The sequence below is a fragment of the Oncorhynchus mykiss genome, chromosome 15 (genome assembly GCF_057628025.1).
Source record: "Oncorhynchus mykiss isolate SJ-2025 chromosome 15, ASM5762802v1, whole genome shotgun sequence".
Lineage (NCBI taxonomy): Eukaryota > Metazoa > Chordata > Actinopteri > Salmoniformes > Salmonidae > Oncorhynchus > Oncorhynchus mykiss.
Window position 1 is genome coordinate 254,299 of NC_143036.1, and position 13,242 is coordinate 267,540.

General features: G+C 42.4%; 1 protein-coding gene across 3 annotated transcripts in view; it reads left to right on the forward strand.

Annotated features, from left to right (window-relative positions):
- Positions 1 to 549: 549 nt before the first annotated feature.
- The window catches only part of mbtps2 (membrane-bound transcription factor peptidase, site 2), a 113,898-nt gene continuing 101,205 nt past the window's right edge, over positions 550 to 13,242 (forward strand). For all 3 annotated transcript variants that reach the window (XM_036945614.2, XM_090199215.1, XM_090199216.1), the window contains exon 1: positions 550 to 2,062. In XM_036945614.2, coding sequence (XP_036801509.1) covers positions 1,988 to 2,062 — 75 coding nt within the window. In that variant the 5' untranslated portion in view covers positions 550 to 1,987. The remainder of the gene's footprint in view (positions 2,063 to 13,242) is intronic.

Genomic DNA, 13,242 nt, shown 5'->3' on the forward strand with positions numbered 1-13,242 from the left:
TCTGCCACTGTGAGGACGATCACAGTGCAATTTACTGCCCAGGCCACATCTGCATCCACATCTGCAGTCCTCATGACTCCTTGCAGCATACCTAAGGCACATTCACGCAGATGAGCAGGGAGACATCTTTCTTTTGGGGGGTTTTCAGAGTCAGTAGAAAGGCCTCTTTAGTGTCCTAAGTTTTCATAACTGTGACCTTAATTGCCTAAGCTGTTAGTGTCTTAACGACCATTCCACAGATGCATGTTCATTAATTGTTTATGGTCCATTGAACAAGCATGGGAAACAGTGCTTAAAGCCTTTACAATGGAGATCTGTGAAGTTATTTGGATTTCTATGAATTATATTTGCAAGACAGGGTCCTGAAAAAGGGACATTTTCTTTTTTTGCTGAGTTTATACACAGATGGAACACTAACCTCCCTTCTAATTTCCTTAATTTGTCACTACAGTCAAATATTTTAATTTCCTTAATTTTGTCACTAGAGTCAAATACTTTCTGTGGCACAGATCAGAGTGAAATACTTTCTATAGAACAAACTTCATTTTAAGTACCTTGGCATCATACTTGATTCCAACCTCTCTTTTAAAAAGCATGTGAAAAAGGTAATTCAAATAACCAAATTCAACCTAGCTAATTTCCGATTTATACGAAATTGTTTGACTACAGAGGTAGCAAAACTGTACTTCAAATCTATGATACTCTCCCACTTAACATACTGCTTGACTAGTTGGGCCCAAGCTTGCTGTACAACATCAGGACCTATTCAGTCTGTCTACAAACAGGCTCTCAAAGTGCTTGATAGGAAGCCCAATAGGCATCATCACTGTTACATCCTCAGAAAGCATGAGCTCCTGAGTTGGTAAAATCTTGTGCAATACACCGACGCATGTCTTGTATTCAAGATCCTAAATGGCTTGGCTCCCCCTCCACTCAGTATTTTTGTTAAACAGAAAACCCAAACATAGGTCTGCCATGAGAGGTGAGTATAGTTCCCTTAAGGAAAAGCACCTTTAGTGAGAGCTTCCCATGTCTGGAATACAATGCCATCAGACACACAACTGCACCACCTATCACACTTTCACAAAATGCATGAAGACATGGCTAAAGGCCAATCAGATTTGTGAACATGGTCCCTAGCTGTGTGTTGCCACTTTCCATGTTATCTGTTGTCTGTAGCTTGTGAGGTGTGGAAACACTGTTGCTTTTATGAATTTTGTCTTGCTGCTTTTTGTTCTATGTTGCTCGGTCTGTATGCTATGTCTTGCTTGTTCTATGTTGCTCTGTCTGTATGCTACGTCTTGCTTGTCCTATGTTGCTATTGTCTATATTGTAATTGTTTTTAATAACCTGCCCAGGGACTGTGGTTGAAAATTAGCTGTTCATGTAAAAATAAAATAAACTCAAACTCATATTAAACAAAGGAGGGATGTAGGCAAGATATAAACATTTCAGAACAACTACTAGTCGAATAAGACTTGGGAGAGATGAAGAATTTTGACAAATAGATGTATTTATGGTCTAATACACTTGAAACAAATAACCAAACCGAAAACTGCAGACATTACTAGTGCCTCCCCCGCGATCAAACGGCCATAAAAATCAAATTTAACGCAGCCTAACGTGATCATTGACAGCTGCCCTGAAGGACACAAATAAAAAAAATGCTTCAAGATCAGTGAAATGTTGGCTAAACTGACAACGGAGTGAAGAGCAGAAATTTCAACGATCAAGCAAGTCGCACCAATGAAGAACTGAGTGTGTGCGGTTTCACGGGAAGGGGGAGATTTTCGGCACCACACCGGCATTTACCCGGACGATCATTCTACACTTTACTGTCTGACCTTATCGACTGCTCTGGCCTTGCGTCATCGTCCCGGAAGTGGCGTCGCACAGTGGGGAAGATGATGAACTTGTCTGTAACCGTGTAGAGATTGAGTGTGTTATATTTCTTCTCCCCCTGTATGCGTCTGCTCTTTCTCTCGTCATGATTCCCGTGCCGCTCGTGGTGTGTGTTTTGTGCGGCTGGTGCTTCGTCTATCTAACAGACGTGCTTCTGAAGGTAATGTTACGATCCCGGTGTTGTAATGTTTTACTGACTATATGCTCGCTAACGGTAGTCATTAGATCCGGTCCATCGACCAAGTTATCTGCACGACGGACCCGATCTAACGAGATTGTTATGTAATTAACCTGCTGTTATATTTTACTTATACGAGGTAGTTAGCTAGCTAACGTTAACTAACCAGTTCACTATTACGATACGTTTCCATCTGACACTGCAGAATGTGTTACCTGGGATGGTCAACTCCAGTCCTCGGGGGTCAGAGCGGTGTTCCACTTTCCCACATCCCTAACAAACACAGCTGATTGCATTCTAATTGCATTCTTAACTGAATATCATGATTCGTTGATTATTAGCTGTGGTTAAAGTGTGACACCAATTAGGCCTCAGAGGACTGGAGTTTTCCCATCCTGGTCTAGACTAGAAGGGGTAAGGCCAGGGGCTAGTTTGGACTCAGAAATGGTGTTGGGGACACTGCTATATAGGGGCTAGTCGCACCTGCTGGTCAAAATAATTTAGAATAGCTAAATTATTATAAATGACGTCGCACATGCCAGTAGCCTTTTATCTTCTACCAAACCAATCAGGTGGTTGTTCGACAAAAATAAGCATCGGACGTCATTGATCACGTATTTCTGATAAAGTGATACAAGCATCAGCACACTGTTTCGAATGAAACTGCTTAGCAATGTCGATGCATGCCTCGGAGCTTTGGAAACAACCGTAACATTACTACTGTGCTACCAACCTTTTCAGTTGGTTGCACCATTTCGTTAGTGTTCCATAATGTGCCTCCATACAGAACCAGGCTAATGATGACTAGCCATCTTTTAAATTAGCATGCCCTTGTGTTTATAGTATCATGGTCCAAACACACCAAGACAGTTGTGAAGAGGGCACGGCAACACCTTTTCCCGCTCAGGAGACTGAAACGGCAGGGTACCGGAGCGCCAAGTCTATGACCAAATGGCTCCTTGTCAGCTTCTAGCCATCAGACTGCTGAACAACTAATCAAATGGCCACTGGACTATTTACATTGAGCACCCCCCCTCCATTTGTTTTGTACACTGCTGCTACTCTCTGTTTATTATCTATGCATAGCCACTTCACCCCTACCTCCATGTACAAATTACCTCGACTAACCTGAACCACCGCACATTGACTCAGTACTGGTACCCCCTGTATATAGCCTAATTACTAACCTGAACCCCTGCACATTGACTCAGTACTGGTACCCCCTGTATATAGCCTCATTACTAACCTGAACCCCTGCACATTGACTCAGTACTGGTACCCCCTGTATAGAGCCTCATTACTAACCTGAACCCCTGCACATTGACTCAGTACTGGTACCCCCTGTATATAGCCTCATTACTAACCTGAACCCCTGCACATTGACTCAGTACTGGTACCCCCTGTATATAGCCTCATTACTAACCTGAACCCCTGCACATTGACTCAGTACTGGTACCCCCTGTATAGAGCCTCATTACTAACCTGAACCCCTGCACATTGACTCAGTACTGGTACCCCCTGTATATAGCCTCATTACTAACCTGAACCCTGCACATTGACTCAGTACTGGTACCCCCTGTATATAGCCTCATTATAGCCTCATTACTAACCTGAACCCCTGCACATTGACTCAGTACTGGTACCCCCTGTATAGAGCCTCATTACTAACCTGAACCCCTGCACATTGACTCAGTACCGGTACCCCCTGTATATAGCCTCATTACTAACCTGAACCCCTGCACATTGACTCAGTACTGGTACCCCCTGTATATAGCCTCATTACTAACCTGAACCCCTGCACATTGACTCAGTACTGGTACCCCCTGTATATAGCCTCATTACTAACCTGAACCCCTGCACATTGACTCAGTACCCCCTGTATATAGCCTCATTACTAACCTGAACCCCTGCACATTGACTCAGTACTGGTACCCCCTGTATATAGCCTCATTACTAACCTGAACCCTGCACATTGACTCAGTACTGGTACCCCCTGTATATAGCCTCATTACTAACCTGAACCCCTGCACATTGACTCAGTACTGGTACCCCCTGTATATAGCCTCATTACTAACCTGAACCCCTGCACATTGACTCAGTACCCCCTGTATATAGCCTCATTACTAACCTGAACCCCTGCACATTGACTCAGTACTGGTACCCCCTGTATATAGCCTCATTACTAACCTGAACCCCTGCACATTGACTCAGTACAGGTACCCCCTGTATATAGCCTCATTACTAACCTGATCCACTGCACATTGACTCAGTACTGGTACCCCCTGTATATAGCCTCATTACTAACCTGAACCCCTGCACATTGACTCAGTACTGGTACCCCCTGTATATAGCCTCATTACTAACCTGAACCCCTGCACATTGACTCAGTACTGGTACCCCCTGTATATAGCCTCATTACTAACCTGAACCCCTGCACATTGACTCAGTACTGGTACCCCCTGTATATAGCCTCATTACTAACCTGAACCACCACACATTGACTCGGTACTGGTACCCCCTGTATATAGCCTCATTACTAACCTGAACCACCACACATTGACTCGGTACCCCCTGTATATAGCCTCGTTATTGTTATGTCATTGTGTTTTCTATAATTTACTTTGGTTTATTTGGTAAATATTTTCTTAACTCTTTCTTGAACTGCACTGTTGGTTAAGGGCTTGTCAGTAAGCATGTCACAATAAAGTCTACACTGTTGGTTAAGGGCTTGTCAGTAAGCATGTCACGGTAAAGTCTACACTTGTTTTATTTGGAGCATGTGACGAAAGTTTTTTTTATTTTTACAGTGATTTGGATAGATTTATTGTAGCTGTTAAAGTGCAAAAAGAGACTTAAAATAAAGTACAACATTTATTTATTGCAGATTTCAATGCCATTTGTAATTTTTTGCTAAATCCTCTCGAGGGCAGAATTGGAAAAATCAATACTTGATACCACAGCAGAAAGACTGATTAACCCACGTTTTTGTATTCAGGTTTTTTGACCAATCACTTTTTCTTTTATGATTTTTTATTCATTTTTTACCTTTTTATCCCCAATTTCATGACATCCAATGGGTAGTTACAGTCCTGTAGGGGGTAGGACTATCAGTGCGTACAGGGGCTAGCACGATCGGTGTGCGTACAGGGGCTAGCACGATCGGTGTGCGTACAGGGGCTAGCACGATCGGTGTGCGTACAGGGGCTAGCACCATCGGTGTGCGTACAGGGGCTAGCACCATCGGTGTGCGTACAGGCCTAAATATCATATCTAAAAAAAATTCAAACATATAGTCGATTCACTGTATATACAGTTGAAGTCGGAAGTTTACATAAACCTTAGCCAAATACATTTAAACTCAGTTTTTCACAATTCCTGACATTTAATCCTAGTAAAAATCCCATGTTTTAGGACAGTTAGGATCACCTCTTTATTTTAAGAATATAAAATGTCAGAATAACAGTAGAGAATGATTTATTTCAGTTATTTATTTATTTAATCACATTCCCAGTGGGTCAGAAGTTTACATATACTCAATTGGTATTTGGTAGCATTGCCTTTAAATTGTTAAACTTGGGTCAAACGTTTCAGGTAGCATTCCACAAGCTTCCGACAATAAGTAAGATGAATTTTGGCCTATACCTCCTGACGGAGCTGGTGTAACTGAGTCAGGTTTGTAGGCCTCCTTTTTCAGTTCTGCCCGCTTTTTCAGTTCTGCCCACAAATTTTCTATGGGATTGAGGTCAGGACTTTATGATGGCCACTTTGGAAGTATGGTTGGGGTCATTGTCCATTTGGAAGACCCATTTGCGACCAAGCTTTAACTTCCTGACTGATGTCTTGAGATGTTGCTTCAATATATGCACATAATTTTCCTCCTTCATGATGCCATCTATTTTGTGAAGTGCACCAGTACCTCTTGTAGCAAAGCACCCCCACAACATGATGCTGCCACCCCGTGCTTCATGGTTGGGATGGTGTTCGTCGGTTTGCAAGCCTCCCCCTTTGGCCATAACGTTATGTTTGGAGGATAAACAATTCTATTTTTGTTTCATCAGACCAGAGGACATTTCTCCAAAAAGTACAATCTTTGTCCCCATGTGCAGTTGCAAACCGTAGTCTGGCTTTTTATGGCGGTTTTGGAGCAGTGGCTTCTATCTTGCAGAGTGGCGCCTCAGCTTATGTTGATATAGGAATCGTTTATTTATTTATTTATTTATTTTTTATTACAAAAAACACAAGGAAGGGGTAACATTAAAGTATTAGAACATGAAGGACAAACAATACAGCATCAAGACACTATCAAACATGAATCGGTCTTTCTGCAACAGAGCCATCCTTATGTGTGAGGGTGCGTGTGCATGATAGTGATATGAAATATGTCATAGTTTCCTTTTTCATGATTACAATCTTGTGAAACCCAAACCCTCCAAGATCCCTCCACAGTTCCCCAATAGCTGTCCCTCAACCAGTCGAGATCCCTCCCACAGTCCTCCCCGAGGACAAAAAAAAATACAATTAATTCCATTCCCCACCATCAATAACCCCCCAATGCACCAACAACCAAGAGAAAAAAGGAAAAGACAGAAGAAAACAGCAAACAATGCAAAAAATAACTAAAATCATAACAGCAATGCCTACTGTATATGTTTGTGTGCATGTCTGTGCATGTGTGTGCACTGTTGCATGTATGTGTGTGTTCTTGTATGTGTTTATTTGAATGAGAGTGTGTGTATATGCATGTGTACAAACACCTGCACGGCATCAGCCTCAGGCAAACCGGATTAGTTGTAAAAACATGTAAATGTACTTTTATTGTTTTATTTAGACTTTTTCCCCCCTTTATCTTTTGACCATCATTCTCTCTCATACAGCAACTCCACTCCACTCCCACTTGTCTCCAATTCCACATACCAACCCTCAGCTTCCCTCAGCACATCCCATCATTCTGTCTCTCATACAGCAACTCCACTCCCACTTGTCTCCAATTCCACATACCAACCCTCAGCACATCCCATCATTCTGTCTCTCATACAGCAACTCCACTCCCACTTGTCTCCAATTCTACATACTGTTGAAGGAATTCTAAATTCCTCTGTTTTAATTCCCAATCAAAATTAAACACTCTGTCAATGCATAAGGGTGTGTAAGACCCTTATTTTATAAGAATGGACAGAGCCCCGGTCTTAAAAGTCAAGTATCAGCCTTTATCAAGAGAGTACTGAGTTCATACACATTTTACCACAGGTTATAAACTTAAAATTATGTCAGCGTTTTCTAAATGTTCCATCTCTTCTTGACACTGGTAGAAAGGCCCTATAGTTCTCAAGCCTTCCCTCCTCGCCTAGAGCCAAGGTCAGTCAGTGTAGATAAGCATTCTAGACAGTCTGTAGATAGTTCATTCATTTGTACAAAGGAACAGACCGTCATTGTTCTAACTTTTGCCCACGTTCACACACCTCCGTTCCAGTACCAAGGCTGTGTCTCAAGCCTTCCCACATCCGTCTCCCTACCAATTTAATATACTTTACGAGTCAAGGTTTTCTTGTGTAGATAAGCATTCTAGCCAGTCTGATTCATTTGTACCAATGAACAGACCGTCATTGTTACTAAACTCTTGACCACATTCACTTCAGTACTGCGATCAGATAAGAAAATTCATACAAATACAGTAACATTTAGTATTTTGATTAGTACATATACAGTAACATAATTGCAAGTACTAACAAGTACTAATGAACCAAATTACTAAGTACTAACTACTATTGCAAGTACTAACTTCCCCCACATATTTCCCATGTGTACTGTACCGGGCCAAACAGTAATATTCTCCTCTTGTCACTGTAACGGGAGGAAGTCTTGATTTAAGGGGAACCTGGGGATATAAATAGTGCAAATCAATACAACTGTCATTATCTGGCATTCCTGCTTTCATGAACAGCTTTACCATACAGGCCACTCCCTTAGGGGAATTAATTCCGTTTAGTGGAAAAGGGATAGTTGTTAACTGGGGTTTTGCATTTGCACAGGCATAACATTCTTCTTTAGCTACTGATCTGGCCGTATATTGAATCCATTCCAACCATTAGTTGGAATCCCCAAACCCAGTCTCCACCTCTATAACTTCTTTAAGGTCTTTGGTCTGAACTATTCGTACTGGTCCTTTACCCTGGATGATTACACTAGGAATAGCCGTTGTGTTAGAGAGATTGGTTGAACTTCGGCCAATCATATTTTCCTTATCAACTCTAACTTCTGCCACCTGGAACGGTACCATAATATCAGTTGAAAACTGGTCGAAGCCCACATACCATAACCCGAGATCCTGGGTATTGACCGCCTTAATGTTAATTCGCACCTTTATACAATACTTCCTCTGCTCGGGAACACAGTCCAAAACACCAACCCTTACTATACTCCATCTGGTCCCAAATTGGGTGTATGGGTTTACGTAGCCATCCCTTTCAGTGTGAGCTATGACCTGGCTCCATGAATTACACAGTGATTTACACAAATACTTCCCATAGAGACCCATGGTTCTAGACTGCCAAGGAGTGAATGACCCCATTTGGTCTACACAAAATTCTACTGAGATATCCTTGCCCAATTCCACCCTCACTTCCTTACTGTTTTGTTTCAGTGACCTTTTGAGATGCTTTGGTAACATCAAAGTTCCCTCGTCTAGCACATGAGTCAAGTTATCCTCTTTGGCATTCTCCGGGGGATCATGGTGGATCAGGAATATGGCCCCCACAATAAAACAGCTCAGGACGGTCAGCGCACATGTGAAGCCCCACCCTCTCCCCGAGAACATACCAACAGCCAGAGGCCAAGCCATCACTTCACTTCTATGAACGCTCCCAGCTGGGGAAAGGTTGGGTATAGGGAATCTTCAGAAGGAGTTTGACCCCCGTTCCATATGGGTCACGGTTCCTCTCCTACTCCTGTGATTGTTCGACAGTGTCAGTGTCTTACACTCTTACAATGTGTGATATGCACCCAGGTAGCTCTTTCGGCTAATCTCACCGCGAAGGCAGTTACCAGGAGTACTTGGAATGGTCCCTCCCACCGAGGCTGTTTCCAGTTTTTTTTCTTTAGTGATTGGACCCAGACCCAGTCTCCTGGTTGAATCTCGTGTGCCACCTCCTTCTGTAGTTCTCCTGTTGGGCATAAAACTTTTGACATACGGGTTTGGTTAATGAACAACCTCCTCATGTGTTCCACCATACTGCTTTCTATTTCTATATCTGCTTCCTCCAATCGTCCTAATTGGGGCATTCTATAGGGTCTACCAAAAACCTTCTCAAATGGAGATAGCCCCTCCCTATCAGGGGTTATTCTAATAGTCATTAACACTATGGGCAGGCATTTTACCCAGTTCATTCCGATACTTAGGTGTGTTTTCCTTAATCGACCTTTTACCGATTGATTCATGCGCTCGATAAGGCCAGCGCTCTGGGGGTGATAAGAACAATGTTTCTTTATATTTATATTCAATTTCTGACCTATATTATCAATTACTTGATTAGAAAAATGGGAACCATTGTCGCTATAAATAGTTTCTGGCAGTCCAAATTGCGGGATAATCTCTTGACATAATGCTCTAGCCACTGTTTCTGCGTCTGCTGAAGATGTAGGAAATGCCTCTATCCATTTAGTATATTTGTCAATAATTGTTAAACACCATTTCTTATTTTCACTTTTAGTTAATTCAATAAAGTCAATTTCCAGTTGTTGGAATGGATACTTAGCCGCCGGGTATTCCCCCTGTGGTGCCCTCACATTACCTTGGTGATTACTCTGTGTGCATATAGTGCACCGTGAGTAAACGTTTTAAAAATAGTTAGTTATTCCATATGCTACAAAGTGTTGTTTAAATAACCCTACCATACCCCCTGTTGATACATGGCTTTGCCCATGTAACAATATAGCAGCATATTTAAACAGTGACTTTGGTAAAATCGGTAGATCCCCTTTGTGCCAAATACCTCCTCTATCTACGGCTCCCATTTTGACCCATTTAGTAATTTCCTTAATGGGGGCTCCAAGCTGACTTTCCCTCAGTATTTCAGTGTTGATATAAACTTCCTCCTTTAAGTATGAGTCTGTGTGTGAGTGTGGTTTCCCCCCCGCTCTCTTCGCTTCCTCATCTGCCCGTCTATTCCCAATACTGACGCTGTCCATGCCCTTAGTATGTGCCTTGCATTTACAAATGGCAAATTTTTTTGGTAGTAGAATTGCCTCTAGTAAATTCAAGATTAGTTGCACGTGAGTAATGGGTTTACCTGCTGTGGTTATCATGCCCCTGTTTCTCCACTGTGCTGCGAATACATGAACAGTGTTAAAGGCATAAGCACTATCTGTATGTATCGTAATGCATTTACCCTTTCCTAATATACAAGCCCTGGTAAGGGCCACAATTTCAGCTTGTTGAGCAGAGTAATTCTTTGGCAAAGCTTCAGCTTCCAGCACCTTAGTGAGAGTCACTACTGCATAACCCGTAGCATTTGAGCCATCTGGGTTCTTCCTAGAAGACCCATCAACGAACAGTTATTTCTGCATCTGGCAAAGGCAGATCAGTTAGATCTGGCCTGGGGAGAACCATTTTGTGGAGGGGTTCAAAGTGGTACAACGCTCAATTGTTAGGTTTGGCATATTCAACAGAATAATCATACAAGACAAATGTTTTGCTGGTGACATGTACGCCATTTTATGTTCCAATAACAAAATTGAGACGGCATGTGGGACCCTCAATGTCAAATCATGGTATAGTACTACAGAGGCAGAGTCCTCCACAGCCCGTGCTGCAGCCACCACTGACTGCAGACACAGGGGCATTGCTTGTGCCACCTCATCGAGACGGGAGGAATAATAGGTCACCGGCTTATTCTTCCCTCCGTGTCTCTGGGTCAACACTGATGTCATGAACCCCTCCCTGCAATCCACAGTCTGTGTGAATTCACGGTCATACCTAGGGAATGCCAGAACAGTGTCAGATATCAATAGCTGTTTAATAGCCACAAACTGTTCCTCTGCCTCTTTTGTCCATACTATTTTGTCTTTAGCTGTCATAGCCTTACCATAGATCAAATCACTAAGTAACCCTGTATGCAATGCAAAGTGTGGGACCCATGCTCTACAATAGTTAATAATTCCCAAGAAACTCATCATCTGTTTTTTGTTCAATGGTTTGGGTGCTTCTAGAATGGCTGTCTTCCTTGTTGAATTGACAGTTCTCCCTTCCTGAGTTATGGTGTGTCCTAAATTGATAACTTGTTTCTGCCAGAGCTGTAACTTCCTCTTATTAACTTTGTGACCGTGGTCAGCTAAGAAGAGGAACAGAGCAAGAGTGTCCTCTTTACAGGCCTCCTGTGAGGAGTTAGACAACAGGATATCATCCACATATGTCAAAATTTGACTTCCCTGGGGAGGGTCGAATTTTCCAAGATTCCTAGTAATAGCCTGATTGTAGATAGTGGGGCTTTCCAAATAACCTTGAACCATTCTGCTGTAAGTCCATTTCTTTCCTAAAAATGTGAACCCGAACCACCCCTGGCTGTCTGGGTGTAATGGAATACTAAAGAAAGCATTAGCAAGGTCTATCACAGTAAAGTAAGCATTCTCAGGCTTCAGCTGGTTTAACAGAGAAATGCAGATCTGGTACACAAGGTGTCTTGGTATCACACTGTTATTGACCCCTTGCAGGTCCATTACCATTATCCAGTCAGTGCTAGGGAATGCCTTCTTTACTGGAAAAAGAGGAGAGTTACAGAACGCTTCATCCCCCGGTATGATAACCCCTCCCTTTCTTAGCTGTTCAAAAGAGGCTGTTATTCCTTTAATCACTTCTGGCTTTAATGGGTATTGTTTTTGGTAAGGTCTATAACTTCTGGCTTTAATGGGTATTGTTTTTGGTAAGGTCTATAACTTCTGGCTTTAATGGGTATGGTTTTTGGTAAGGTCTATAACTTCTGGCTTTAATGGGTATGGTTTTTGGTAAGGTCTATAACTTCTGGCTTTAATGGGTATGGTTTTTGGTAAGGTCTATAACTTCTGGCTTTAATGGGTATGGTTTTTGGTAAGGTCTATAACTTCTGGCTTTAATGGGTATTGTTTTTGGTAAGGTCTATAACTTCTGGCTTTAATGGGTATGGTTTTTGGTAAGGTCTATAACTTCTGGCTTTAATGGGTATGGTTTTTGGTAAGGTCTATAACTTCTGGCTTTAATGGGTATGGTTTTTGGTAAGGTCTATAACTTCTGGCTTTAATGGGTATTGTTTTTGGTAAGGTCTATAACTTCTGGCTTTAATGGGTATGGTTTTTGGTAAGGTCTATAACTTCTGGCTTTAATGGGTATGGTTTTTGGTAAGGCCTATAATTTGATTTTGGGACTACTTGTACCGGTGTTACTCCTTTAATTAATCCCACATCCCCGGGACCCTCAGACCACAGATATTCAGGTATTCCTTTTAAATCTTCTTCCTGTTCTTCTGTCAACAGGTATTCTGCTTCTCAGAAACCCCCCCCACTCTCACTAATGTGCACTGCGGGGGCACAGTTTGCTCTCCAGTTCAGTTTACGTCTGTATCTATCAGTGGATAGGCTATGTTGCAAACCTCCCTCCCCTGTTACCCAGTCTGTCAGTTTTTTTCCCTTTGACACCCAGTATCCCATATCCTTCCACTGCTCAGTGGGTTCTTTAGCTAGGGCCACATGGGGGCGACATTTTTCTCTGTACAGGACCTGGATATGAGTAGGCAGTTCCACCTCCACAGCTGCATGAGTTGAATCATAGTAAAGCCATTTTAGACCAATGGTTCGCTCAGTGGTTCTCAGAAGTGCCCTCTCATATACCAGGTCGGGGCCGGGGTGTCTGTTATACCACAGTGTATTGAACCCCTCCACTGCAAATCATCTGGAGACATTTTAGTGGGTCCTGATTTTACATCATCTGTTAGTTCCATCAATGCTTTGGGTATGTCTGTTAACCCTCCCCTCAATAAATCTTGACTATACCAATAATGTGGATCTCCTTCCCCACAGATTACCATGTTATTCTTAACAACCTGGGCTTTCATACCTTTGTCTGTAGGTGTTATGGTAATATTCAAGAGTTATGACATCTCTCCCCAATAGATTCACAGGACACAACTTCGATATGA